At 51.4% G+C, this 27,999-nt stretch overlaps 12 protein-coding genes across 12 annotated transcripts; 8 read left to right on the top strand and 4 right to left on the bottom strand.

The window, feature by feature from the left end:
* Position 1: 1 nt before the first annotated feature.
* JN550_002118 (uncharacterized protein) lies at positions 2-2,283 on the top strand (the record flags this gene model as incomplete). The annotated part of the gene is made up of 2 exons (XM_049313378.1): positions 2-78; positions 156-2,283. The coding sequence occupies 2 exons, from the start codon at positions 2-4 to the stop codon at positions 2,281-2,283; spliced, it is 2,205 nt and encodes a 734-aa protein (XP_049176179.1).
* Positions 2,284-2,707: 424 nt separating this feature from the next.
* On the top strand, positions 2,708-4,322 carry JN550_002117 (uncharacterized protein; the record flags this gene model as incomplete). Its single annotated transcript, XM_049313377.1, has 3 exons — positions 2,708-3,408; positions 3,462-3,514; positions 3,565-4,322. The coding sequence occupies 3 exons, from the start codon at positions 2,708-2,710 to the stop codon at positions 4,320-4,322; spliced, it is 1,512 nt and encodes a 503-aa protein (XP_049176178.1).
* A 442-nt stretch (positions 4,323-4,764) lies between these two features.
* JN550_002116 (uncharacterized protein) lies at positions 4,765-6,555 on the bottom strand (the record flags this gene model as incomplete). Its single annotated transcript, XM_049313376.1, has 1 exon — positions 4,765-6,555. One exon carries the CDS (start codon positions 6,553-6,555, stop codon positions 4,765-4,767), a length of 1,791 nt encoding a protein of 596 aa, XP_049176177.1.
* A 999-nt stretch (positions 6,556-7,554) lies between these two features.
* JN550_002115 (uncharacterized protein) lies at positions 7,555-9,180 on the bottom strand (the record flags this gene model as incomplete). The annotated part of the gene is made up of 1 exon (XM_049313375.1): positions 7,555-9,180. The coding sequence occupies one exon, from the start codon at positions 9,178-9,180 to the stop codon at positions 7,555-7,557; it is 1,626 nt and encodes a 541-aa protein (XP_049176176.1).
* Positions 9,181-10,411: 1,231 nt separating this feature from the next.
* On the top strand, positions 10,412-11,665 carry JN550_002114 (uncharacterized protein; the record flags this gene model as incomplete). The annotated part of the gene is made up of 6 exons (XM_049313374.1): positions 10,412-10,445; positions 10,503-10,573; positions 10,626-10,834; positions 10,900-10,981; positions 11,051-11,327; positions 11,403-11,665. 6 exons carry the CDS (start codon positions 10,412-10,414, stop codon positions 11,663-11,665), a joined length of 936 nt encoding a protein of 311 aa, XP_049176175.1.
* Positions 11,666-11,979: 314 nt separating this feature from the next.
* JN550_002113 (uncharacterized protein) lies at positions 11,980-13,539 on the top strand (the record flags this gene model as incomplete). The annotated part of the gene is made up of 4 exons (XM_049313373.1): positions 11,980-12,742; positions 12,800-12,981; positions 13,038-13,148; positions 13,207-13,539. 4 exons carry the CDS (start codon positions 11,980-11,982, stop codon positions 13,537-13,539), a joined length of 1,389 nt encoding a protein of 462 aa, XP_049176174.1.
* A 2,954-nt stretch (positions 13,540-16,493) lies between these two features.
* Positions 16,494-17,719, top strand: JN550_002112 (uncharacterized protein; the record flags this gene model as incomplete). The annotated part of the gene is made up of 2 exons (XM_049313372.1): positions 16,494-17,014; positions 17,101-17,719. The coding sequence occupies 2 exons, from the start codon at positions 16,494-16,496 to the stop codon at positions 17,717-17,719; spliced, it is 1,140 nt and encodes a 379-aa protein (XP_049176173.1).
* Positions 17,720-18,581: 862 nt separating this feature from the next.
* On the top strand, positions 18,582-19,807 carry JN550_002111 (uncharacterized protein; the record flags this gene model as incomplete). The annotated part of the gene is made up of 2 exons (XM_049313371.1): positions 18,582-18,952; positions 19,015-19,807. 2 exons carry the CDS (start codon positions 18,582-18,584, stop codon positions 19,805-19,807), a joined length of 1,164 nt encoding a protein of 387 aa, XP_049176172.1.
* A 688-nt stretch (positions 19,808-20,495) lies between these two features.
* Positions 20,496-21,592, bottom strand: JN550_002110 (uncharacterized protein; the record flags this gene model as incomplete). The annotated part of the gene is made up of 2 exons (XM_049313369.1): positions 20,496-21,212; positions 21,485-21,592. 2 exons carry the CDS (start codon positions 21,590-21,592, stop codon positions 20,496-20,498), a joined length of 825 nt encoding a protein of 274 aa, XP_049176171.1.
* A 937-nt stretch (positions 21,593-22,529) lies between these two features.
* On the top strand, positions 22,530-24,634 carry JN550_002109 (uncharacterized protein; the record flags this gene model as incomplete). Its single annotated transcript, XM_049313368.1, has 2 exons — positions 22,530-22,838; positions 22,910-24,634. The coding sequence occupies 2 exons, from the start codon at positions 22,530-22,532 to the stop codon at positions 24,632-24,634; spliced, it is 2,034 nt and encodes a 677-aa protein (XP_049176170.1).
* Positions 24,635-25,379: 745 nt separating this feature from the next.
* JN550_002108 (uncharacterized protein) lies at positions 25,380-26,291 on the top strand (the record flags this gene model as incomplete). Its single annotated transcript, XM_049313367.1, has 1 exon — positions 25,380-26,291. One exon carries the CDS (start codon positions 25,380-25,382, stop codon positions 26,289-26,291), a length of 912 nt encoding a protein of 303 aa, XP_049176169.1.
* Positions 26,292-26,678: 387 nt separating this feature from the next.
* On the bottom strand, positions 26,679-26,984 carry JN550_002107 (uncharacterized protein; the record flags this gene model as incomplete). Its single annotated transcript, XM_049313366.1, has 2 exons — positions 26,679-26,807; positions 26,862-26,984. The coding sequence occupies 2 exons, from the start codon at positions 26,982-26,984 to the stop codon at positions 26,679-26,681; spliced, it is 252 nt and encodes an 83-aa protein (XP_049176168.1).
* Between the last annotated feature and the right edge of the window lie 1,015 nt (positions 26,985-27,999).

Genomic DNA, 27,999 nt, shown 5'->3' with positions numbered 1-27,999 from the left:
AATGCGAGTCTCGATCTCGGGCAAGTCATGGCTGGGACTGAAGGGCTCGCTGTTCGATCGTTCGGAGGGTGCGACACGGTAAGTCAAGTGCCACGTCATCAGTTTACTGGGCGGTACTTGATCGAGCGCAGCTGACAATCATTTCAGTGTCGCAGTCGACGTGTAAAGTGTGATGAAGTTAGACCCACTTGCCTTCTGTGTAAAACATCGGGATTGGCCTGTGGAGGTTACGGCAAGAACATCTTCTTTACCTCTGGCGACGACGGCGCACTTGTCCGAGATGGTATCCGCTTTCGCCGACTTCTGTTCACTGAGGCAGAACGCAAGGCTATGAGCCAATGGCTGATGTCAAGCGTACCACCAACGCTTGTATCTAGACAGCTGTCACGACTGGATGAGCATTGCGAAAATGCTGCTCCCTATGACAGTATTGAGCTACACTCTGGCCCATTTGGGGTCTTCAGAGATAGGCCCGCGCTTGAGACAGGGCCTGAGCTCCCACAGTCTGGGTTTGAGTTAGACTGGTCTAATGACCTAGACTATTGCCCAGAAATGGAGAACAATCCGGCGTGTAGACCGCCAAAGGAGTCGACACATCAACTGAGTACGATTCAGCAATGGCACGACCCCTACTTAGCTACTATGCTCAATGGCTCTTTACAGGATATGCTACCCGATGCATCCGACATTTGCAGTATCCTGGACGTAAACGACCTCGGTACGACCCTACGAAATCTGAGCGAGGGAAATTCGGGGATGCAGGAGCCGGAGTTATCTCTCGCTGCCCCGAGGCAGGAAGCATCCAACGGACCAGACACAGTACTACAAAACATCTTCCCAGCCAGTATCATAGATCTATGTCGTATTTCGCAGACGGCAACAAGCCATCCGTCAACACTTGCATACGCCCCTATGCCTGTTCCTGGCGACGCCGTTTTCTTGCTCAAGCATTATAGCTCAACCGTGGTCAATTTCATATCCCCTTTTGGGCATGCCAAAACACCATGGCATATCCTATTTATCCCCCATGTTAAAAGCTGCCTTGCAGCTTTGACGATGGGTGAGAATCTATGCCACGCAAGTCTCACCATCTTCTTCGGCACCTTAGCTGTTAGTGCGTCCAGTCTAGAAGAGACCAAACAGTCACACTCGATGTGGAAGGAACGGGCCAAAATGTACGAAAGACAAGCTCGTAAGCACTGCCATGCTGCCTTAGAGACTGCGTATCGTGTGCCAAAAGCGGCTAAATACAAGACCATCTTGATGGCGCTGCTTACCGTTATCCATATGTACACTGTTTTCGGGAGCCAGGACCGCGTCGACTTTTACTTTATAGAGACCGAGAAGTTCATTAGGGTCAAGGGTCTCAACCGCCAGAAGTCACGGAAAGTACGCATGCTGCATCACTGCTACGCATTTCAACGCATATTCTACGAAAGCCTATGTATTAACGACAACAACAACTTCTCACATCGAGACGCAGTCCAGAGGGCTATAGCGTCCAGCAATCTGGCCATGTACAGCAAGGACAGCGTGTCGTTCCACATATCGCGATGGCGCAATCTATCTCAAGAATTGTGCAAGTCGAAGACACAGGAGGAGGGTGAAAACGATCTTCATCTTGAGCGACCGGGTGTGTGGCCCGCTACTTTATATCCTGAGATCTACGGTGTCCCTGAGGTCTTGATGTGCCTCCTGTCTTGCATTGTACAGCTTGGCAAGGAAAAAGACGCCATTGGGCAGAACGGCTCCAGTATCACAAGTTTCTTGGACCGTGCAAAGATCTTGGAAAGATGCATTGAGCGGTATCAACGGCAAGACAACACTTCAGCCATGTGTCTCCCTGATTCGAACGCCGACGAGCTCGACAAGTTGGCGAAAATAACCAACGCAGTGCAGAACGCACTCGCGATCTATTTTTATCGGAGAATCTATGATGTAAATGCCTCGCTGCTGCAGCATATGGTGGCAAGTGTTCTCGATTCACTCATTCGAAGCCAACGTACGGGCACTGGGGATGCGTGTGGTTCTTTGGGACTCGTCTGGCCTGCTTTCATTGCGGCTTGTGAAGCTGAGGATGCAACCATACGAAAGGCGTTCACCGAGTGGTTCGAAACCTGTACGCGCAGTAGTGGATTCAAGACATTCAGCACCACCGCTAAGACAATCGCAGAGGTTTGGAGGATTAAAAGCTCTCTGAATAGTGAATCATCTTGGATTGATTTGCTGCGTGCAGGCCCTCAACTGCCTGGCTGGCCCGAAATGCCTATGACGGCGGAATAGCTGACCCCGGGACAATTAAAGGCGGCTTGGGATAGCGTAACGGGCTGGCAATCTAGCTATGGATATCACTTTTGGAACCTAGGATCCAGAAAATGATGGTGATGTGGTTGAGAAAATACTACATAGACACATTTATAATATATTCAGCAGAGGCCTATGGTGTTGCAACGATGCACCTATCTGGGAGTCAGCCTCTTCTTAACGCTCAATATGAAGACTGAGTAGCTTCCAACAACAGAACGTCATCCGTATGTTCAAATTACTTGAGCCGGAGTGAAAATGAACCATTAATCATCGTGCCCACGTAATTTTCGGCAACCTCGGAGCTGATGTACTTATGTGCGGGGTCCAACACATTTTCCTGGCAATCCTCAAGCACCCTCACGCTCTTCACCGTTTATCACTTTGGCACACATTAATTACAATGAATTTATTCTCGTTTTTGTTGAAGGCGTCCACTGTCTTCCATAGGGCAAGTCCTGCTGCCGCTGCCAAGGTGCTTAGCGGTGGCACCATTATCGCTTTCGATCAGGACGCCGAGTCACTTCAGGTAATACGACATGGCTCGCTTCTTATTGACAAAGACAGAATAACTTCCGTTTTTGATGCGTCCTCCCCGATTGTGGTGCCACCCGGTGCGGAGGTGATTGACTGCACAAACAAGATTATCACGCCTGGTTTCATCGACACTCACCGTCATGGATGGCAAACAGTCTTCAAGACGATGGGTTCCAACACAACCCTTGCAGAGTATGCCGGGCGGTACAGTGCCATGGTAGCCGAGCCTCTATTTACCCCCGATGACCTCTACATCAGTCAGATAACGGGTATTTACGAGGCTGTGGCAGCTGGCGTCACAACTATACTGGACCATGCGCACCACACCTGGAGCCGCGAACATTCGGCTGCAGGTTTTAATGCCTCTGTTGACAGTGGCTCTCGGATCTTCTTCGCTTACACCTTTCAAAACGCTTCTACCGGATTTGGTATCCAGGACCAGATTATTCATTGGCGCGAGCTTGCCGCTAAAATCTCTAGCAACCTCACAGAACTTGTTGTAGGCTATGACGATTGGACAGCTAATCCCGATGGAGCCGACACACTAGCTGTGTTAGATCTGATCTAGTATGTATCACTCAAGAATAATGGCGAATATATGGACTTAAGTATTATGGCAGTAAAAACAACGTGTCAGTACTCACAACGCACCATGTCGAAGGACCGTGGATGTGTTAGTTCATGTGTTCTGACTTCATTACTGTACATGCTAACTAAGCACAGTTGGGAACTCTCCAGAGGATCTCCATCGGGTTGGAATTCTCAATTCAAGCATTCCTATTGTTATATCGCATGCTTCATTTCTTGATGCAAGAGGAGCTGCGTTGCTAAGAAGCACGAACAAACACATCTCAATCACCCCCGAAAGCGAGATGCACTATGGCCATCTTCACCCGACGTCCCATCTCATTCTTGACCAGGCTTCGCTAGGAGTTGACACGCATTTCACTTTTTCAACAGATATCCTCACGCAGGCACGTCTCTATCTCCAGTCAGTGCGATACCGCGTTTACGAAAATACCATCGATCGATGGCAGCTCCCTGCTCAAAGCCCAATGTCTGTCAATCAGGCGTTCCTACTTGCAACTAGGAATGGCGGGTTGGCCCTGGGCCGCGAGGACCTGGGCATCATTGCACCGGGCGCGAAAGCTGATATTGTGGTCTGGGATGGGAGATCTCCTGCAATGCTGGGATGGGCCGACCCTGTGGCAGCCATCATTTTGCATGCCAGCGTGGGCGATATCAAACACGTCCTTGTGGATGGTGAGTTCAAGAAGCGTGACGGTGAACTCACCATCGACAAGTATGCAGGATTGCAGGATCGCTTCTTAGCAAGCGCCGAACGCATTCAGCGTATCCTGAGAGAAACACCATTGCCGTCCCAGGAAGGCAGCTTCCTGACTGGGACCCCTTATGGCTACGTTTTGCAGGTAGACGCACGTCGAGGTGATGGAACGGGGTATGGTCCCAATTTTGTGTAATCATTCATTAAAGTCTCAAGCACATTACATCATGCGGATTATTATCGCACAAGTGATCAACAACGGAGCTGGAAGTGACGGATGGTAAGTTGGCGTGCATTAATCTCGAAAGATTCTCGAAGCGTCCAATCTCCAGAGCCGCGAGGTTTGACGGTCTATGGGGGGTCCTTCCCGATGATTTAGGAGCTGCATTGGGAGCATCATGAATTGGTTGCAAGTCAGTCCGCCTGTCATCGTTACGGTACAGTCTAGGGAGTGCCATACAATGATGAGTGGGTGTCGCTTTTCGACAATGGTACAATCAAGTGTTTGGCACACAGTATCGTAGTCGAAGACTTGCACTGGGTTTCTCTATTGTTGTATCTCCTCTATGTTGCCTCTAAAATGCACTCTTTTGCCACACTGTCTTGGACCACAAAGCTGTCATGGTATGCGGTTTTTCTCAAGCGCACTTTCCCAGAACGCCTTCCCAGGGTTTGAGTGGTACAATGGCAGACTTTGGCTTCTCAACCCGGCCTTTGGTGTAGTTGCCAGCTGCCCAGAAGTCCACCTTCAAGCCCTCGGGCAGCAACCATTCGACCTGCCGACCGGAATAGTTCAATACTACGAGCCACTTCTCGCCCTTCGCGCTTGTCCTCGTATACGCGAAGACTTGGGGATGCTCGTGAGTCAATTCCTCGAAGTCTCCGTAGACGAAGACGTCGGCGTGCTCTTTTCGGTCCTTCAGACCACGCTGCCAGAACTGCCAGACCGAGAGGTTCTCCGAATCGTCCTTCATCTGCGCTTCGGCATTGATTGTCTTATAATCGTCCATCACGCGCATCCACGGCTTGACATCCGCATCGCAGAACCCTGCATTGTCGGATGCATCCCAGTGCATGGGTGTTCTAGCGTGGTCTCGGGCTTTCATATCAACGACTGTACGGCCATGATGTAATAACTCTGGGTCATTGGCGTAGAGCTCTTCAACCTTCTTCCAATAGTTAACCGTCTCAATATCCTTGAACTCCTCGATACCCCAGTTCTTGGGGATATTCCGCATCCCGATCTCCTCGCCTTGGTACACGAAGAGTGTACCGCCGAGTGTGGTCTGCATGAGAGCGATAAGCTTGGCGCCGAGATGTCTGTATTCGTCACTGTCGTCGGCGTAGCGCGAAACGGACCGAGGGTTGTCGTGGTTCTCAATAAAGACAGAATTCCAACCATCTAGGTCAATCATAACCCTCTGCCACTTCGAAATGATGCTCTTCATCTCCTTGACATCCCAAGGTTTCAAAGCCATTCTGACGTGGGGCTTGTCAATGTCAACGACATCAAAGATGAAAATCATTCTCAGTTCCCCGGACTTTGCCCCGACAGTTCGTAGAATTTCCTTCTCATCGCTTACCCCTGGCATCTCGCCCACAGTGATTGTGTCGTATTTGCTCAGTACTTCCTGGTGCATCTCTTGAAGATAATCATGGAGCTTCGGCCCATTGACGAAGTACTTGAATGCTGGCTGGTACTTGTGGCCCTCCCCAAGAACAACTTCGGCATCAGGGTACCCAGGGACCTTGGAGATTAGGTTGATAACATCCATGCGGAAGCCGGCGGCACCACGCTTCAGCCAGAAATGCATTACATCCCAGACTGCAGCACGGACCTCAGGATTCTCCCAGTTGAGGTCGGGTTGCTCGGGTGTGAACAAACTTAGGTAGTATTCCCCAGAACCCTCGTCGTATGTCCATGCTGAGTTCGCATCGCCGAGGATTTGGGCCCAATTGTTTGGGGGCTCAGGCTGTCCATCGACGCCCATGCTCTTGGGCTTCTGCCAGATGTACCAATCTCGCTTTGGGCTGTTCTTGCTTTTCTTGGACTCCAGGAACCAAGCGTGCTCGTTGCTGGTGTGGTTGACAACGAGATCCATCATCAGTTTCATGTCTCTCTTCTTCAACTCGGCGATGAGCACGTCTACATCCTCGAGAGAGCCATAGCATGGATCGATCTCCTTATAGTCCGCAATGTCATAGCCCATGTCTGCCTGAGGTGACTTGAAGATGGGGCTGGACCAGACCACATTGACGCCAAGGCTCTTCAGATAGTCTAGCCGCGAGGTTATGCCCTTAATCGAGCCCCATCCTGTGGTTGCGCCTGGATGCGACTGAAAGGAGGAGGGGTAGATCTGGTACACGACCGCCTCCTTCCACCACTGTGGGGTCGAGAAGGATGACTTCTTGTACGCTTCAGTCACCATGGTGTGTATCTTTGCTGATCAAGTTGTGTGAGAGTTGTTGTAGTTCTCATGCGAGAATTTGCAAGGCGGTTTCCTGGCAAGGTTTTGGGGGAGTGTTTATTACAGCAAGGTGTGATTCTCCGAGAATATCCCCGGCGGTTAAGCCCCCGCGGCAAGATCACTGACGTCTCCATTCGGGGGCGGGACTAAATCCTTGGCACGGCCCTACATGCGGCGGTGACCCGCTTCTTCGACACTGCATCGCCGCAGTGCCGTATCAGTGACACTCCAAGTCAGCGGTGATAGAAAAGTGACTTCGGCAGACCCAAGCCCGTGAGTCTATTATTCTTGGCTGTTACTAATCACGTTTCGGACATTAGACAAAAGACCAAAGAGACTCTCTGCGAAGCAGTCTAATCTCATTTATGAAATCTCATATAGACAACCCTCGTGAAAACCGTAACTCACAAGACCAGTGTCAGACATTTCAGCAGTAGTTCTGACTTAGTAACAAGAATACAAGGCTTTCATTTGAACAGGCTAGTGTCAAGTGATAGTCGTATCTTGGAGGAGAATCGACCGTAAATGGACACTGCAAACAACGGCACAGCACTCGACCAACAGGTTCTGCTTTGTCAAGCAATTCTTGATTTAAGGGAACTGATGTACATATTATCGCTTTCCATTTTGATCATGAATCGTTCCATACCGGAGGAGGTACGGCGCGCCTACTTAAACTGCGTACAATATCCGCTACGGGTACGAAGACAATTGTTTCCCTATCAGCCAATCCACCCTTCGAGATGCCGCTTGGCCCAGTGGTGAAGGTTTCCCACTGTTATATCAACAGGTAAATGGGAGATCACAAGTCCGACCCTTGTAGTGACCGCCTTTATTTTACCAAGGGTTTGGAGTGGCATATGGAAGGGGGCAGAGATCGTTCCGTTCGTTTTCTTTCTCTTCGATGTTTCTCCTTTTGTAGGTCCTTTTGCCTGGATGAGATGATCAAATTTCACGTACCTAAGTGAGATGGTCAGCTGACTCGGTAGAGCCCTGTGTGAGACTACTAAACAAAGCCATATCTACACCCTGCAGGGCCCAGTCATCTACCTCTGCTGTCAGACCAGGCACAAGCAAATGCGTTTCCTGGCCTTCATTTATAGCAAACACAGATTCATCTAAGTTCTGCGAGTCGAGCTGCAACGGTACCACCTGCCAGTCACTATTAAGGGGTTGCGTAGCACTGATTTCGTAGCCAATAGGACCATTTACAGAAGAAGTTTGCCCGCTTCGCTTGTCCTGCTGCCCTGCGCCGTGAGGATACATTGGATCGTCGGGACTGAGCAGGTTGCAATCATTTGTGTGCGAGATTGACACCTCCCGATGGCTTTCTTCGGAGTCCGTTTGGGCAGGTCCGAAGTTGTCCCATACATTGGGACGGTACTCGATTTTTATGGTGCCAAAGTATGGAATCTGGATCCTCAGAAGATTGGACCCATCACAAGTCCCGCCGGGGCCTTGAGAGTCTGAAACACCCGACTCATGCGAGGCGCTGGTATGGTATGTCGTGCCTCTAGCCGAGTTAATCTCAATGAAAAGAAGTGGTCGGAGGATGCTTGATATCTTTTGCGCAACAGCATCGTGCCCTGTCTCAGCAGTTCCCTCCATAATCTCGAGTGTGCGTTCAAGCAGTCCACGGTCGCTCAGTCGCTGGTGTTGGATCGCTTGAAATCCCGTGGCTCGTCCAGCACGGTCCGCCTCGCCCTGACGTCGAGCTTCGATATGCGCGATGCACAGCGTCGTGCTGGCGACGAAAGTAACAAAATCTATGCCACGGCAATATGCACTAGCTGTCACTGACTCCCGAAAGGACACGAAGCGTTCCACAATAGCACGACTGGCGCTCGTGGCTGTTATCTTGCTGTAATTGTAGGTCTTGTCTGCCGGGGACGACCGCAACATATATGGTAGGTGTAGCTGCACTAGAAGATGAAAGTGAGCAAACTGATTCGTGAGTCTAATGGAATCTTCAAATACTTTGGCATCCTGGCCGGCGGCAGCAGTTAGCTGAAAAGTCATCAGCCACCACTGCGGTGGCATCAAGGCAGCAGCCTCTTGGAGTGTTGTGTCAATTTTGTGCACCGTTTCGATATCGTTTAGTGCCGTCTTGTTTCTCTGTAGAATGAGTCCAGCCGCGACAGATTCCATACGCTCCATGCGCTCCAACGGTGTACAGCCTTCAAGTGCCTTTGGACTAGCGAAGATGTTCTCTGAAGTGCCTTGGGGAAGTCCTAGCATCAATGACAAGTATCGATCAGAGACTACTATGCGAAACCACATATATGCAGGGTCAATGTGCTGACTTGTTTCTACTGATAGAGCCATGCTTGGCGAGTTCGAGCCCGTATGTAGACCCAATACTTGTGCTAGGCTCATGGCTTTCCGGTTGGTCAGCCAGGCACGACGCAAGTATCCGGCATTGTTCAAATACATGCTTTCAATCATAATACACTCAATGCCCTCGAGCGAGCAGACAAGGTCATCGTCGCTTGTCACAAGACTGCTGGCTGTATTGACCATACGGGACATGATAGTGTTGTAGTCCACGCCCATCTCAGCAAGCTTGGAGGCTGAGTCGGGCGACATGCTCTGTAGAAGCACCCCTAGCATCAAGAGCCTTCTTGCTAAGGGAACTGGGTGGGACGATTTTACGGGCATCTGAAATATCGACCGACTTGATCCTATCTGTTCAGAGAAAAATCTAGAATATGACAGACACACCACTCCGTGAAATAGTATGGCAGCGCCGACGGGAACGCTAAGGATAACATTGAGGTCGTGTTGATTGGGCCATACTGCCAGGAGAGCGCGAGATAGTTCGTGAAGGCTCCCTGTAATCTGGCTTTTCAGCTCTAGGTTACGCGTTGTGATAAATACTGAAGATGGCGGTTCAAGGTTGGTGTCGTGCTGATGACTGGTAAGTATAATGATGTGACTGAGAACAGAATTGGACTCTTACTACTCTATCGGCATTTTCACTCGGAACAGGCGAATCTCGGCGGGGCATGCCCGTTGGGTTGGCCCTTTTATGTCGGGGCTCTTGTCCACTCGGAGATCCCCTGCCTGGCTCGTTGTCGAACTCCTGGCTGATGCATTTGGTCCGCCGACTTCGGCATCCGTCGCAAACGGTTTCTGTAGGCGCAGCAAACGTGCAGCGGATCTTACGTCGCTTGCATTCCCAGCAACTTTGGGTTCCTCTGCGGATTTTACGTCTCTTTGGCGCAGTTGGCGGGCATGACGCCCTACAGGAAGGACTGCGCGAATCTGCCGACATCTCAGGCCAGAACTGTCCTTCTCGCTTCCGCGATGTAGTAAGTCATTCGGCCCACAAAGATGCGAGCAGACGATCTTGGGAACGGTAATGCGGCGGCATATGCCAAAAGTCGTAGATAAGCTGCTTGTTATCTGAGGGGCAGCACCGTGTGATCTTGCAGTGCTGAAGTTGACGACTCTGTTCCGCCGCGGCGGAGGAATGCAACGCACGGGCTCACGGGCCGCCGTCGTACAGTGGGCGCCAATGCAATGCTGTGAGACACCGCCCACTAGTTATCTCCGCGGTCGAACAACATACCTATGTAGCTACCACTTGCTGGTAGTCGGTACATAGTCATGCACTCCCCAATTTCTATCGTTTCTCCGCTCCATAGCGCTATTGGCGAAGTCCTTACAACAGCCCTCTCCTGGAGATTCTCAAGTATAATAAGTGGACGGTCTCGCACTCCGTCCAAAAGACAAATCCCACACCAGTTTGCGCCGTTCTCAACAATCGGTTTGTGGAAATTTCCGGTTATAATAAACTCGCTTAAAACGAAGTGAGATGGTCAGGATCGCGGTAGCTGGTGGTTCCGGGCGTACGTCTGATTAGGAGTCGCATGCGAAGCTATCAACACTGCTGATGCAAAATACAGCTGTCTCCAGAGAGGTCATTGACGCTCTCATGTCATCAGGAAAGCATGACATAACTATATTAAGCCGTAGTGTGAATGAGATGTCGGCCCCACCTAGAAATCTATTGCTAATACTCCTACCAGGCTCAGAAATCTGACATCGCGCCTGAAATCACTTGGCAGGTTGTGGACTACAATGATAAACCCAATCTGATCAGAGCTCTCCGAGGAATTCACACTCTGCTGTCATTCGTTCAAATCCTGTCTGATCCCGACCAAGAGTCGCAGAAAAACCTCATTGACGCCGCAATCATTTCCGGTGTTAAACGCTTTGCACCAAGCGAGTATGGAAGGTAATACCAGTCGTGTCATATGTATATACGTGGCCGGAAAAGCTTGAACCTAACCTGATCTATAGCAAGGGAACGGTGGATATGCATTGGTGGCATGGCAAAGAAAAGGTTCGAAGGTATCTGGAAGAGGTCAACGAAAACGAACGGGTGAGAGGTCAAAATCATACCAAACTTGTGAAGTATCAAAATATCCAGTCTAATTTAATTGCTGGCCAGGTTCTTGAGTACACCTTATTTCAGCCTGGATTATTTCTTGACTACCTGGCATTCCCCTACAAGACAGCGAAATACCTAGATCCGCTACAGAGCATCTTTGACTTCCAAAACTGTCGAGCTATTGTCATGGAAGGTCACGAGGGCGCCATTATGACATTGACCACTGTGGCGGACCTTGCAGCAGTCATAGCGCGGGCAGTTGATTATGATGGCAGGTGGCCGACAACAGGCGGCATCAGGGGAAATAGAGTTACGTCCTCACAGATCCTTGAGATTGGTAAGAGGGTTCGAGGTAAGATTTCTCGCTGCCTACGACGACATGATCATCACACTTTATTCACATAATTTGCAGGAAGATCTTTCGTTGTCGATCAGGTAAAGCTCGAGGACCTTGAAGCTGGAAAATTCAAAGCATCTTGGGGGCTAGAGGCCATTCATCCAGCCGTGCCTGTTGACCAGGCATCTGAGCTCCTCAAAGCGGTTTCCATCGGTATCCTATTAAGCAGCTCGAAGGGTGCATGGGACTCGTCGGATGAGATGAACCAACTTTTCCCCGACCATGATTTCACTCGGATCGATGACTTTCTCGAGAAGGTCTGGGAGGGAATGCCATAACCAAAATCTTCTGTCATGGTCAATGGCGGAGTTGAGCATCCTAGAGTTTCGCCGCAAATATGTTTCCAAAGCTGCTTAATGTTTTCCTGATTTTTAATGTACTGTGCGTATAAATTCGGAGTTTTACTGTCTATGCGACTAGTCCGCCTACGTTAAGATCGCCAGCCAAGAGCTGACGAATGTAACCTTCCTGCGAGGTTCGTTTGCACGACGGGTAAAACTGATCATGGCTCGATCCATACCGTGGTAGACTGCGTCCCGTATTTCTTCTCTTCTTGAATCTATACATAGTGAAGATTCTTTTCAGATCCATAATGAAAGAATTTACACGGCAGTTTCGCTGGCATAGCCCCTGGACACAAAATGTTATCAGTGGCATTGGTTTTGGGTGTTCTGCTGGACTGTATGTTGCATTGAACCTGCTCGGCGCTGGTGGCGGCCGACCGGACTCCGCACAAGTTGTTCAAGTTGTCAACGCTACACTCTGTTCAGTGTGGTTTCTATCTTCATCATTTGGTGGTTCTATTCTCAATAAGCTTGGTCCAGGGCTGACCATGTGCATCGGCGTGCAGACTTACGCCGTGTATGTTGGGTCGCTTTGGTACTACGACGAGACCGGCAAGCGAGACTATCCTTATGCTTCTGGCCCATTGATTGGTATTGGGGCCGGTTGCGTCTTCATCACGGCCGGTTACGTTGCGACTGCTTACCCCGAGGAAAGCGAGAAAGGAGCCTATGCTACTATGCTGATGAATCTGCAAGCATTGGGCTCTGTCATCGGTGGAATCATTCCCGTCATCGTTAACCGTGATTCCAACACGACTTCTGGCGTTCCGCGGTCTGTCTACATTTCATTCATTGCAATAATGGTGATTGGCGGCCTGCTATGCCTCCTACTTCAACGGCCGCACAAGCTCAAGAGGGATGACGGCTCGGTCGTTGCGGTGAATCCTCCTCGAGGTGCTTGGGAAGAGCTCAGATCCAATTTGGCTGTATTTAAAGACCCAACCCTGCTCATGATGCTTCCGGCTTTCTTCCCATCGGAATGCTTTCTTGTGTATAGCGGGGCAGTCAACGGTATTATACACTCCAGATCCATCGCAAACCGCTAGTGTAGTAATTAATAGCTTCCAGCACACCTGAACAATCTTAGAGCTCGGTCAATTCTGAGCTTCATCGCTGTTGTGTTGCAGATTCCAGCAGGTTGGGCACTACAGTGGATACTTGATCACAAGGAGTGGGGTAGGAGGAAGCGCGGACTGATAGGGCTGACGGCCGTATCGAGTCCCATGATAGTGGCGTGGGTGTGGGAGATGGTAAAGCAAACGTCCCTTGAGAAACCGACAAAATCACCTAACATTTGTTGCCGCAGATACGTGTAAGCGGATATGACCGCAATCGTCCCCCGCTTGATCCCACCGATTGGACTGAGCCGAGATTTGGATGGATCTTTGTGTTATTCATGCTGACATGGGTGTCTTGCGTGAGTCAAGTCATATCACATGGGCATTGATTAGCGTGTGCTGACTTCATATTACTAGCAACTGTGGCACAACATTGTCTACTATTGGATCGGCGCATTGACAAACAACCCTCGAAAGTTAACACATTACGTCGGGGTCTTCCGTGGAGTCCTTGGCGCAGGGGAGGCTTTGTGCTTTGGGCTAGACTCTATCAAAGTTCCATTCATTGCTGAGGCAGGTGGAGTGCTTCTGTTCTATATTATCGGGATTTCGATATTCTATTACTTGGGATTGTACCATATGCAAGACACGAACTATGACAAGAAGGAGGAAGGGGCAATTGTGCCGAATCATGTACTCGAAGAGAAGGGAATTGCTCCCAATAGCAGGGGCGTAGACGCCACTGTCTGATAGAAGAGTGGAATTGATAAAGCTCAACAATATAGTCGCGGCCGACGCCGGACACTCACCATTTATCGGCAAGCCAGGGACTGCGGAAACTCTTATTACCGAGGCTTGTCGAAAGGTCTGCTTTGGAGGATTGGGCATTGTAATATTTCAATTCGGATTTTGTTCTCAAAGCTATCACGTATGGTAACCCTTCATGCTATAGTGGAAATTTGGCACTCGACTAGGCCTGCCTTACCTGGTATACGTAGAACCACACAGCTGAATGAATTTGGTATCTGGCTTGTTAACTTGCAATAGTAAATATTTTCTTGGTACATGCCACTGTGAACCATAAGACGTGCTTTCTGAGAACCTTAGGGTTATCCGACGCTGCGATCGGGCGGAAACGATCAAATGCATCACTTATGAATGGCTTGTGATTTTGCTTGTTCAAAAATGTCTGGGCATCCCCGCGGTAAAATATAAGTAGCGGTTAGGGGCACTGGAACGAAATCATCGGTGATGGTTGTAGTAATGTTACCACTGTTCACACCCCACCCAGTGAAACCTCTGGCTCGCTTTTGACCTGGGTGCCTTCTTGATACCCCCGATTCGGTGATATTGGCGTGGTAGACAAACTTCGGAGACACAACAGCCGAGGCATTGCTGTTTAGAATATGAATGCCATCGTTGGTAAAATTGTGGTAGATGACACTCATTGATGTTACTCTTGTGCTGTTACCAACTCCGCCGGCTGAAATTTGAGCACTTCCACCGGCCTTGCCATGAAGTATAAAATTACCCTTTGATATACCAATATCGGGCACTGGGGTCCTGAAGCACTTTGAATCGGGAATATACTCCACGCAAACCTCGCAAAGCTCTGGCAATAGCTCAGTAGGTCCTGGGATTGGCCGTTGTGTACGTGAGGAAAGCCTTACAATCACAAGTCGGGAGCGTTGTCCACCGGGCTTTGAAGAAATAGGGCAACAATCACGAGTCTCACGTCCTGTTGGAGTCTGTAGGTTTTGCGCATAGACAGCACTGGTTTCGTTGGGAGAAGGCGAGATGTAAGATGCAACGAGTGGCCATACAGGGTCACTGAAGCTGCACGCCTCGCCTGTGTCGGCGTTGAGTTGCTGCCCATCATAGGAACCCCAAGACCTTTCCGCATCGATCATAACTGACTGTATATACCTACGAAATCCATCCGTTGGACTAGCGATAGCTATCTAAAAGATATTCAGAGAGGCAGAGCCACCAAGATTTGGGGGGGATCTCGGATGCCAGCTATAAAGTTCATACGCTTTGCCAGTATAGTGCTGCTGTCCAATCAGCCACTTCTATACGCAAATGGGGACAGAAGTTCTCAAAAGCAAGTATTGTCGTTGATGGGCTTTGTTTCGCCGGTGTGCACATTCGTAGCCCAGTAAATATATGAAGAAGTGTCTCCGGTCGAGACGTACGCGATCCACTAGTCGAGTTAGGCTTGTATAGATCATTGACATTGATGAGATCAAATCTGGGCCCGAGCGCAATGGTAGTCACGGGCGCTGGGTTGAAGCTTAATTTGGCGTAAAGGCAGGCTCGTTCTCCAAAACCCTCTGCTATTCCTAACACTAGCGAACTCCACGCGATATGTGCGTCGTCTGGGTTGAGCGAAATCTGGCGCGTCAATGTAGATGACCCATGATTATTCGCTGCCCTGTCGAAATGGATCGGCTAAATACGTACAGATCAGGGGTACATTCATCGCTAAGTATAGGAAATACAGGGCATAATCAGAATTAGGCCAACTTGGACTTGAGTGGGAATTTTCAACTGTTCGCGATTGTCCCGGCAGTTTCACGAACTACCTGAGGCTGTAGGTACATGCCATGTTGACTCCTGCTAATTAGAAGTGTGTGGATAATTATTCCATTTCGTGATGATCAAATGAATTTACTGGCACTTGGGCTGCCCGTAAATACGCCACGCTTCAAGTTGCAACAGTGTCATTACTTGCGAAGTTTGAAATCACGCCCCGTTCCTTATTGATGCCGCACATGCCGCACAGAAGTGACAGCGGACACGCCTGGTAGAAAGTACCACCCGCCCCTTCTGAGAGAAGGAAAAGAAAAATCTTCAGGGAAAGCACAAATGACCCCCCTCACCTGACGCGCAATAGACGTGAACAAGATGCATAGCGCCCCTGGTTGCATACCAAGCAGACTGACAGGATTGCATTCCTTGCCTATCGTCCTTGCCCGAGTGGTGAGCAAGTAGTCTCGACCCCACTGGGAGTGCGGCGCGGCACATGGACCCCAGCCCAGGCAGAGCTTCAACTGGTCCACGGGTACCGATGGCTTGGTCGGCGGCTAGCGGGCTCTCCTAATGCGGACCGACACATTGTAATCACCGGCGGACAACCGAGTGGCACAGCATCCCCTCATTGGAGGCCAAGCTAGCTGGTTCAGAGCCTGGGCACAGCTATAGAGATCATTCCTCTGGCCCCTGATTGGGTACCGACCACGCGGGAAGGCGGGTGGGCCGCCAATAGCTGACACTGTGCGACTGCGCATCAAGTCATGATCGGGCCTCGACTATGGAGTCATTCCTCGGCGGCGAATCCTATCTTACATGCAGCACGCAAGCTGTGTTGGCGGCTGCGCAGTGCCGTTTTGAATTTGCTTTGGGACAGGATGGCCGGACTTCCATTTGCTTGCATGGGCCGCGGTGTCTCAGCATGACCAGTGACCACCACAGCCATCAGAACGTGACCCATCATAGCACCCCGTGCAATATCCTTATCCTTTTTCCTGCGGAACTCAGCGTTTGTCCAGAATTCTAGTCCATGACTCCCATTTGAGTTGCAAAGCTGCGCTAGGTCCTCTCTTGTACATCATCAAACCACGTTTAGATTTACAAGGCGTGTGCTTCCGAGGTGGATTGCTGGGCCTTCTGTCGGCGCTTGTCAAGCCCCTTGCGCAAGCATCATGGCTCTCGGATTGCCCACCACAAAACTGCCCGGCTTCCGCCCGAAGCTTGGGAAGCGCAATCATTCCGCTGGATCAAGTATATCTAGTATGGAAAACAGCGAGAAGAAGCCAAGAGAGAGCAACGCTGACAACGGATCGCGAAATGCCACCTCTGCGCAGCTCGGTAGCCAGTTGTTCAAGATACCTTGTGAAATACGGAATATCATCTACGATCATGCCTTGAACAGAACAGTCCGAGACCAACATATATATCACGAAAATGGGCGACTGTACCACGCACGATGCGTTATGACAGCCAATGACGAGGAACCAGACTTCATCCAGAAGCAGATGGATCGCTTGCTTGGATCAACACCAGTTGATGGGTTTAATAATGACAGGATGAAGATGTGGTTTTCAAGGCTCACTGGTGAAGAGTGGGATCACAGGCATTGGAGATGCTACTTGCAGCGACGCGGCCCTATTTCCAAGTTCGAAGAAACTGGATGGATGTCAATGATGCTCGCGTGCAAAAGAATGTAAGAGACTCTCATTGCGATTCTTGGCAGTTGATACTCAGCACAATGCCCCCCGATTCAAGCTGATAGACCGCTTCTCAACTCAGGTATCCCGAAGTCCAGACAGCTATTCTGGAATTCCACAAGTTTCACATAAACGACTTGACCTCCATACATCTGTTTATGGTTCTGCGTCCTCCGCTGATGCTGTCACAGGTCCGGCATCTTGACCTGACGATCAACGTGTCCTACTACGAGTACAGCCCATTCGTGAAGGACGACCACACCTTGAGCAATAGCCGCATCTTGGCTATTCAGAACGTTCTGCATAATCTTACATGTATCCACACATTAAGAATTTCATTTGACACCTGCAGTCGGAGGGTCTGGAGAGAGGTCCCTGAGAAAGCTCTCCTGAAGCGCTTGGACATGCTCCAAGTCCTAAGGGAGTTCACAGTAGAGCTGCCGCCGGAGCTATCTGAGCGGAACAGATCTCTTCCCAACCAGCTTGTCAAGGGTGGCGACTTCAAGATCGTCAGGCGCCCAATGTGGCGCTATTGGGCATGGCCGCCTCTGCGTGGAAACGTGCAGCGGATCGAGTGGCTGACATCAGAACAAGATGGGCAGGAGTACGGGTTCAGGACTGAGGATCAGACGATTTGGTGCAAGAAGAACCCATATGCTGGCTCAGACGTCGAGGGACATTCGGCCTCATTAGATTACTAGATAGCCATGGTGTCTCTCAAATGTAAATTCCTGGTTCTGCTGGAAGGCATCACATTGCTTCTAGCAGTGAAATTATCAGGACCCTGATATCCCAACACCGCGCCTGAATGTCACATTGCGGGTGGAGCCATTCGTCCAAGGTTCAATATTTGGGGCGGATCATGGTTCAATCACATCGGACGGTAATTCACACAGTGCTCTTCAATTTGTCCTTTTGCCAACGGAGCAGCTGTAAGGCAGAAGCGCGTCTGCAATCTATTCTCCTCACAGCGCATAGGTTGCACAAGTGTGTCACTACAGGTGGGCTGCAGAATCCATGTTCCACCGCACCATCGCTTGAGCGCAACGGACCCGACAAACTACGCATCTGCCCACGTCCCATGCATGCCAAGAACCATGTCACACAGGCAAACATGTCCAGGTCGGGATCGGCTGAGCCGCTGGGCCACGATCCTGCATACAGATTGAACTTTAAGCACGCATTTGGTTCTTTCGTTCATTTTCCTTTAGCGCCAATCATGTTTTCGAGAGGCGTTGTTGAGGCCCATGTGATGTATATCCTGGCCGCTCACATCACCCCAGACTCCCCGCTGACTGTGACACCAACATGCCGTGATGGTGTTCCGGGCCGGAGCCGCTGTGCCTCACCGGTGGCTGAGTTATTGGGTGATTTAGGACTTCGCCCCCAGATACTCGGTGGGATATAATCTGAGTCAGACTCTGCAACCTCTAGGGTGTCCAGCTTTCGCAGCTGTTCGCTTGTCTTGTGTCTTCGTCCTATCAACCAGTCTTTATAGTTGAAAACTCTATTTCCGCTAAGTGGATAGACTTTGAGTTTCAGCTTGATCACAAACACCCAGATATGGAAGCTCAGCTGCAGTCCACCTTCTTCGGAAGGCTGCCACAGGAAATTCGGGACATCCTCTACAGAGAATTCTGGGCAGCGTCGGGCATCCGCCAGCATATCTTCGAACAGGATGGTTGCATCACACACTCTCACTGCATTGTAAACCCCGGCGACGAGGACACGCGCAATAGTGACTTCGACCAACTGTGGCACAAGCGACAGACGAGTCGTCCTCAATCCCTGGTTCACGATGCCAACTGGGCAAGGAGAATGTCTTCGTCTTGGAACGAGCACTGGAAATGTGAGGAAGCTATGCTCCACTCTCGGAAATCAGGCACGCGGACGGGTACGCTGTTTCTGCCTGTCCTGGTATCATGCAAACGAATGTAAGTCGCACTGGTGTCTAAATTGCTGTGTCTCTGTGCGATTGGCTGATACTAGTTTGAAGGTATACCGAAGCTATAAAATCGCTATATCCATCTCTAACCATTATCATCACCTCCCTTGACCTATCACAGAGGCTCTTCCACTGCACTCACCCAACGGCTTATGTGCCTTACCTGCGCACCGTGGAGCTATCCCTCAGCGTCCCATTCACTCTCCTTCACACCACCATCGGCTCACCTCCCATCCTACATCAAGAAACGGCTTGGCCCGAACTATTAAGCTCGCTTTCCGCACTCGCCGACTCAGGATCGCTGCATTCCCTTGCCCTCCGTCTCGACCTCGCGGAGGACAACCGGTTCTGGTGGGAGGTGCGCGAGACCCGAGCGCTGGCCACAATGAGCCCAGGGCTGAGGAAGCGCACTCGGCTTGAATTGCCGGTGCTCAGCGTAGATGTGGGCCGGATGCGGCCGTTCCAATACAACTGCTCTGGCCCCCCCTCAGTATTTGATGAGCAACATGAGCAGGCCGAGGTAACTGAGACGAAGCGACATCCAAGTCAAAGCAGCGAATCGCAGGCTCCTGCCATTCTCCGGTGGCGGAATGAGGCTTCTGTGTATCCAGTTCCATTGGACCCAGGAATGCCGCTCAGAAGGGCAGGAGCTGAGGAGGAGCGGCAGCCATCTGATTTCGGACAGCTGACCAGGTACCCACGACGGCGGTGGATGCGGGCTGGCCTGGGCGATGGCATTCAACCACGGCTGGAGTTCTTCAATCCACAGAAGCATGGCATGTTGAATATCAAGACGCCGAAGGATCAGATGGCGGGGTTGTTCCGCGGCATGCTCATGAGTTAACGTTTCGTCTTGAATGGGGCATCATCCAGATGTGTGGTCAGAGGCTGTGAATCAACATCACCATTAGGTGATGCACAATGCACAGCTGCTACTCTATTTGAGAAAACGCCGAGTGTACAATCTAGCTGCTGTAGGAATGACGGCCTCCCATGTTGCTACACTATATATATTTCTAAACCAGCCACGTCCCCTGATTACGCCAAATCTCTTTGAAGAGAGAAATCTTCATCTATTTATTTGGGCATGACAAAGGGAGATTTGGGTGATGAAAATGTAAAATGGCGACACGTAGCATCCTCCCCGACGGTCTTACGTGCCACTAGTCCCATTATACCGAACCGTGCGGCCAATTGAGCCAATGTCACATCACTTCCTTCTTGTCGGTTATATACGGAGGACCATCCACTGACCATCCACTGTTAAGATCAAATATACTTAGTTCCGCTTATGTGCGGTTGTGATGCCTTCTACCCCAGAACTGAGCAGTTGTGAAAAAGCCGCCTAGGTGAACCTCGTCTCTCATAGGTTGGGAGTACGCGATTTACTCCCCAGAGCCCTCGAGAGCTGGATGTCATGGAATTGCAGACTCTAGCAGTGCTTACAAGCATACGAAACTCGTTATATTTACCTGAAAGCGAACCAACATACCATGAAACAAGACCTTCCCAAAACACCGTTCAATATGCAATCAAAGCCCAAGACTGAAGCCGAAAGACCCGTCAAATATATCGACATCCTCAGGCCCCCTACCGCCACGCATTGCCTTCAGTACATCTAGGTCTGGAACTTTGCTGCCCTTGTAGAATTTGAGCAGGTTGTCCATGTCCTCCTCAGTCAGGCCGCAAAGCTCGTCCCAGGTATACTGGTCGCTGACCTTGATCATCCACCTCATTCTCTTGGGGCCCTCTTCTTGTTTCGGAGCCACATCTCTAAGCTTGGTCCTTAATATACCAACCCTCTCGATAGCGTTGCCGACTCCCTGCGGCAGGGCGCCGGCGATGAACTTGCGAATGCTGGCTGCCAGACGCGGCCCCTTGCCGTTGGTTGACACCATGATCTGGAGGGGCCCGTCGCGGTGAACGCTGCCGAAGTAGAAATCGCACTCCGGGGGCACGTCGGCGATGTTGGCCGGGATGCGGTGCTTCTTGCACAGCTTCCAGATCTGGGTGGAGGCAGCCGGGTCGTCGACGGCGGTGAGGACCATGTCGGGGGCGCCCGTCTTTTCGGCATCGCCCGATGGATGCGGCAGGGACTCGAGATCAGAGGGTTCGAAGACTCGGTCGATATACGCGACTTGGTTCTGGGCTATGCGGTGTGCGACCTCGGGGTTGAGGCCTGAGGATGGGCTGATGACGGTCACGAGGGCATCGGCGTTGAGGACGTTGAGGATGCGGCCTGCTGCTACCTGTAGACACAGGTCAGCAAGTATAATGAAAAGAGACATGTACAACGTGATGAGAACCGTGCTGCTCTCTCGGCCCAGAGTTCACCTGCTCCAGGAGGCGAACGCCAGCTGCGACTTGCATGTGTGGGAGCCCTCGTGACCACAGTCGATCAGTTGGGTGGAGAGCGTAGTGTGCGTTCCGCTTGTGCTTCATAGATCTGGGGAGCTTCCAAGGAACAGAGGTGCTATACTGAGAAAAGAAAGTCTCATTCTGAGCAAACGGGTTCGCCTACCTCACCACCACCGACGACAAGCACGTGCTTGTTCTTGACCTGCCAGGCCAGGATCAAGCTCCCACCGCCCTGCACCTCAGGGAACCCGTGCTCCTTGTTCGCAGACATTGCCAGGCCGGCTTCGGGTGCGATGGTCTGGCTGCTTGAGCTCGTGCAGAGCAGTTGGTGAGGCTATTCAGGCCATTTCCACCCAAGCAAAAAAGCCAACTTAGGTACCCAGCCCGAGGAAATGCCAACTGATGACGGCACCGCTTCATGGCGCCCGTTCCCCAGACAGAAAAAAAGCTGTCCTATCCCGGCCGCCGAAGCCGCCCCCATCCCTGTCGCTGTTGGCCGATAAGCAGCAGATAAGTTAGCGGGGACCCATGGGCCATAGTGATGGTGGGATTCGTCTGGGCAAATGGGCTGGCTGTCTGGTGCGACGGGAAGTCCATCCTGGAATCAAGGGGTGCTTGGGTGGAACCCGCCCCGCGCCAGCTAAGCCCAGCCCAACTAAAAGGCTGCCAGAGCTTTGCAAGTCAGCCTGCGGGCCAGGCCCCAGCTGGTGCTTCCAGGGGGGGTTGTGAGACGGCTCCAGCGGCCAGGCCAACCACAGGGGGTTTCCAACCAACCGGAGTCCACCACCACCATCATCACGACGACCTCGACGGCAATCCTGCAGGAAGCTGCATCGCATCACTGCGTTGCCTTGCGCCGCCATTCATACCACCCCAAATTATCTCGTGGGCTCGGCCGGCGTGAGCTACAGCCTCGCCTTGCCTCTGTGTGTGCAGGGTTCCGCTCCCTCTGTCTGTCAGCGTCTGCGTCTGCGCCGCCAGCGTCGACGACTCGGCTCCAATTCGACCACCAACGAGGTTCAACCGCCACACAGACCTCTGGTCTCACCAGCCAACTGGGCACGGCACCTTGCATAGTAGTTACTGTTTGCTTGACCGCCGCCACGCCCTACCCCACGATCGACCCGTCGCCCTATCCTGCTCCGATGGCTCTCCTCTGTATTTCCTCGACCATCCTCTAGCCTCTGCATACTGCCCACGCTCCCGCCATGTCGAGCCGTAAACTCGGCGGGGGCCGCATCCTAGGCAGCGGGAAAGGCTTGGCCCCGCCGAGTGCAGCAGCAGCTTCGCCCGCCGTCCAGCGGGCGACGAGCCCCTACGCGCCCTCGGATAGCACCCCGTCCGTAGGAGGATCGATTGGGGACACCCTCCAGTCGCCCGCCTCCGGCTCCCCCATCTCGACCAGTCCGCTGCCCGGTTTTGCGCAAGACCTTGCCTCGAACATCAGCCTCGGCGGCCCCAGCGATGGCGCCGCTGCGAGCTCGAAGCTGGTTTGCCCTATCTGTGAGGAGGAAATGGTATGTCTGCCCCCGTGGTGCGCATGCCCACATTCTGCGACGAGAAACTCTGACAATAGGCCCTGTTACAGTTGACGCTCCTCCAACTCAACCGCCACATCGATGACAACCACCAGGAGCTCCCGGACTTCCAGCAAGACGAGGTCAAGACATGGTTCGACAAGCAGGTGCTCAAAGCCAAGAAGTTCCAACCCCTCTCCATGATCAACCAAAAACTCCGGGGTCTAGACGTCTTTGAGTCCAATGAGACGTATACACCACCCGTACCCGCCAAAGATGGTCCCAGTGCCAAAGCGCCTGCTCTTCTGGAAACACCGTTCGACCCCGACGACATAATCACAAAGTCACACTGGCAGCGGTCCGGGGTCAACGACCTTTGCACCGACCCTGCTTGTGGAAGGCGACTGGGCGCGGTCAACGGGAGCATCAACTGTAGGAACTGTGGACGACTATTCTGTGAGGAACACACCATGTATCAGATGAAGCTGTCCAGATCAGCTACTCACGAGCCTATCAGGGGCTACTGGTACAGGGTTTGTGAGACGTGTTACAAGTCAAGAGACGGCTACAACGACCACAATGGCTTTATGAGGGACCAGACTGACGCCCTTGCGGAAATAAGAAAGAAGAGGGTGGAGCGGCAGACTCTGGAAATATCACGGCTGGAGAAGAGACTGTCAAAGCTAACACAGCTGCTGGCAAACCCACCTGAAGAAATAATGAATGGCAGTGCGGGTGCTGGTGGGAGCCTGCTGTCCTCAGTCACGTCTCTAGCCGGCCAGAGAAACCAACGGAAGCTGATCGAGCAGTCGGTGGTTACGTGGGAGGAGGATGCCAAAGTGAGCAAATGCCCCTTTTGCAAACAGGAGTTCGGATCGTGGAATTTTAGGAGACATCACTGCCGAATATGCGGACGAGTGGTATGTGCGGACCCCCAGACAGGATGTTCATCTGAGATCGGCCTAAATGTCGCAAATTCAACGGCCCTCTCATCGGAAAAGTCCAGCGACAAACCGATAAGCGTGGATATACGGATGTGTCAGGACTGCAAGTTCACAATATTCGCAAAACGGGACTTTGTCGACAGCATCATACACAAACCCCCGGACCAGCGAGCTTACGAGACCTTGCGGCAATTTGAACGTGGTATAGAGCAGCTGATGCCCGGCTTCCAACGAGCACTACTTCCGTTGCAAGACGAACATAATCCGCCGACCCATGCCCAGATTCAGGAGGCTTCCAAACTCCGGAAACGACTCATGGACAGCTTCTCCAAGTACGACATTGCCGCTAAACGAATTCGTGATATGAAAACGACCAGTCCGACGCAGCAACACCTACAGAAGTCCATTTACCAGGCAGCTAGCTCGTTTTTGCACATGCATATGCTCCCCCTGAAGAACCTGCCGCGCCTCCTGAAACATTCTAGCTCGTCTTCCTCCAGCTCTCGACGGCTGCTCTTGCCAAACGGACACGCACCAAGCCCATTACGGGGCAGCACAGATGGCTATCTCGAGACAGCAAGTCAGACCAGCGAGACGAGCACCGTCGTTTCTGCGTTGGAGACCGAAGAGAAGGAACTACGTGAAAGGCTCATTGTTCTGGAGGAGCAGAAGTACTTGGTGCAAAAAATGATCGCGAGCTCACAGGGTGCCAGAAGATTCGAGGAAGTCAGTGCCTTGACGAGGAATGTGGATGAGCTAGAGAAGGAGATATCCGGTCTCAAATCCAAGATCGGCGGCGTGGAGGAGAGGTGGCAAGGGTTGTATGCTAACGGTGGTCCCGGCTCAGCTTGATAACTTCATGGATTTTTTCACTTTTTCGAGTTCTTGGTTTGCGGAAGATGAAGTTTCGGACAACGGATACCGGAAGGGTGCATTGCATTGCGTGGCGTTGGGAAGGCAGGTCGATTCGGTCAGGGAGGATATCACCATCTGGCATTGTTGCTGTCATGTATGAGTCTGCATTTAACAGGCAGCGGTTTGGCTATAAGCCACATAACCAATCATCGAAAAGACATCTAATTTAGCTGACTTCAATCAAACTTCAATTTCAAAGTCGTCAATGGGTTGGAAAGGAGCCAGATCAGGGCAACGGGAACTCTGTGTCAAGTGAACGAGTTGATAGCTTGTAGTAATGGTCGCCGGGCCTCGTCTGACATCCTGATACGTAATTAGCTAATTCCTCAACAGCACTCGTTCGCAGGACACCTATGCCCATACTCGCTCCCTGAAACAGCCCGCAGTGCGTGGAGGGACAAAGAGGCTACTTCCTCTGAACAAGGCCCTTCTTCACCCACGCCAAGTGCCACTCTGGCGAAAGACGATTCTTTCTTCGACTTGTAAGACTCGAGTGCATGCGCAGCCCCTACCCAGTTGAAAGACATGGGTGCCTCAGCAGACAATGCGCCGGAGACCTGTGCCCCCCTTTTTGATCCATGTTCTATACATAATGAGATTCCCCATCCACGTGAAGTTCACCTAGTCTCATCGTCTTAAATCTACCTCGAGCAATTCGCAATCAACAGCAGCTTTGAAAGCAATGTCTAGGACACTGGCAGATGTTTTGCAACTGGCGCTGGACCGCCAGGCGCACAAGTCCTGGTTCTGCCTGACCGCTTCCTCCGAAGAGTCGGGCTGCCGAGCCGCCGTAGTTCTCAACGAGGTGGCACTCGCCGTCGATCGTAGTGGTAAGGACATCATGGACGAGTCTTACGGGCCATACTTCCTCTTTAACCACGGAACCACGGGTGGTAACGCTGGCCACGGTTGCAGGTGCGTCGACTTCAGCCGTACCCGCCTCGCCGGTGCCTACAAGGCCGACTCGGTGCAGATGGCGTCGCGGATCTCGTCTCTGTTGGACAGCATGTACTCGGGCGAATTCGGCGACGAGAGCAGCAGCCTCCTACTGCACTACCGCGCGATATGGGATGACATCCTAGACGCCGCACTGAACCGGTTTGGGGAGCGGGCAGGGGGGGTTAAGACGCAGCCTCTGAGGTTCGAGGAGCCTCAGGATTTCCTCGACGCCAGCAAGGTAATCTTCATGTACCTGTGGACAACGGCCAGTGATGAGGACGACGACAACAACGACGGGAGCGGGACAGACTTTTCCATCTCACGGGAGACGTTCGACCGGATCCGGGCCGCCAACTCGCAGCAGTCCGAGGACATCGAGTATCTCTGCAACTGGTCGCGCATGGTGAAAGAGGGCCTGTCGAAGCTCTCGTTCGCCGACGGCGCCTTAAGCAAACCCGCGGCGGCCATGGCCCGGCTCAAAACTTTGTTGCGGCATCCGGCGCCGCCGCCGTCCCCTTCGCGATCCACGTCAGGGTCGTTGAGGAGGACGACTTCCCAGATGGTGTCGACGACCGTGGTCCGCAGAACGCGGGCCCCAGTTGATTTAGATAAACGGCCTCCGTGGAGGCCGGCTGGAAAGGGGATGAATGAGTGAATCTAATGGTTCAATGGTATCTCGTCTTATGTGATGATCTATCCCATTAGTTGTATAAATATGTAACATGACGTGATACGAGGTTCATGCTGATTCGACTTTTGGGGTTGATAATTCGTCGCAATATCCTTTTTCCTAGAACCTCGAGGATTTAAGAATGCGGGAACACGATGATACACCTACCTACTATTCCTCTCGCCAAGAGCTCTAAAGCTTGATGTGATCTGTGCTGCCATGAGTGTATTGGAAGCGAAATACTAGATGATCTCACAAAAGGCACGACCACTGAATTAATCTGCTCTAATTGTAGCTACAATTGCGACACTACAAAGCTGTGCAGAACGGCTATGCATGGTGAAAACGCTCCACCACAATCGACGCCTGGTTTCAACTGCAAATGAAGACAAGATCCTGCAAGTCTCCCTCCTTGTGCAGCCCCATGGATATGGTCAGGCGCTTGGCAAAGCCAGTGAGTAGCGAACGCGGTTCGCTGTCAATGTTGTTTCGACTGGCCACCTAGAAGGTATTAGTAGGAGTAGTACGGCAGGATAGCGCCAGAGTATGACACACCAGGTATATAACTAGGACTTGGAGTACACCAAGGTCTGTCTTACTCAGAAGTTTTGCAGGCTTGAGTGCAATCTGTATCGTGCCAGCATAACTAGCTTGCAGAACCTTCTTAAGCACTCTCATCTCTGCTCAACATTAATCGTCTGTCATTACCGTGATGGAGGCGAGGTAGATGGAGAAAAGTAGTGCCTCGAGGCAAGCACTAATGCTCCGGAGGTTGGAATTCACGCCAAAGATGAGCTGTTGGATCGAGGGTGCATGAAATGACAATTGTAGAGGATATAAATTGTGCAGAAAAACTTGCCAGAGCTGCATGATTTGTGGAATATGGGGGGTGAAGTCTGGGCAATCCTAGCGAGTGCACCTTTCCATATTTGCCTTCGCCTTCTTCGCTCGGACAAGGGAGATTCTCTCCAAGCTATATGATGCCGTAAGTAACACGTGAACTCATGTATCAGACAACTCCCTACTTCAGGTGCCAAATGGGTCCACACAGTTCTGAATGGTTTCAAGATCAAGATTTGATATTTCAGGAGCCAGAGAAGTCACGGATCTTTCTACAACCCTGGCGTGTCCATGCTGAATGACGAAGTGACCATGATCAGATTCCTCATTAGTCGCCGAGTATGCTCCATTATCGTCCTCAAAAGAGATTCTGTTTGTGCTTAGAAGAGACCTTCATATCGGTTCACACGTTTGATTAATTCTCTGATAATTACTTGTGATGCCGCTGCGCCTAACCTCGGCATCGTGATCTAATGACAGTCAGAAGAGTGACCAGTCATGACACATGTTCAACGTAGTCATTAGCTCAGATCAATCCGCCCGAGAATAATCGGAAGCAATACGGAACACGGACGCTTGCCGTCGGAGGATTCTAATTTATTTGTTATTTATGGTGCCCTTTTTTTGTACCACAGTATTATCCTGCTGTCTATATGTACGCCAGAATCAGACGTGATCGCGCCTGGGTGACTGAGGTATCTACAGTTACAGACATCGGTCCCGTTTCCTACACATATCGGCCGAGTCAATCTTAACGACTAACGGACAACGATCCCGCAATACCCATCGTATGTTCACGTCTTTTCTCTTTTGGTTAGAGGTATAATGCCTGATACTATTGGTTTTACTGCTC

The sequence above is a fragment of the Neoarthrinium moseri genome (genome assembly GCF_022829205.1).
Source record: "Neoarthrinium moseri strain CBS 164.80 chromosome Unknown scaffold4_Wmoseri_CBS_16480, whole genome shotgun sequence".
Classification (NCBI taxonomy): Eukaryota; Fungi; Ascomycota; class Sordariomycetes; order Amphisphaeriales; family Apiosporaceae; genus Neoarthrinium; species Neoarthrinium moseri.
Note: the sequence above shows the minus strand (reverse complement) of the source record. Positions and strands in the feature narration are given on the sequence as shown.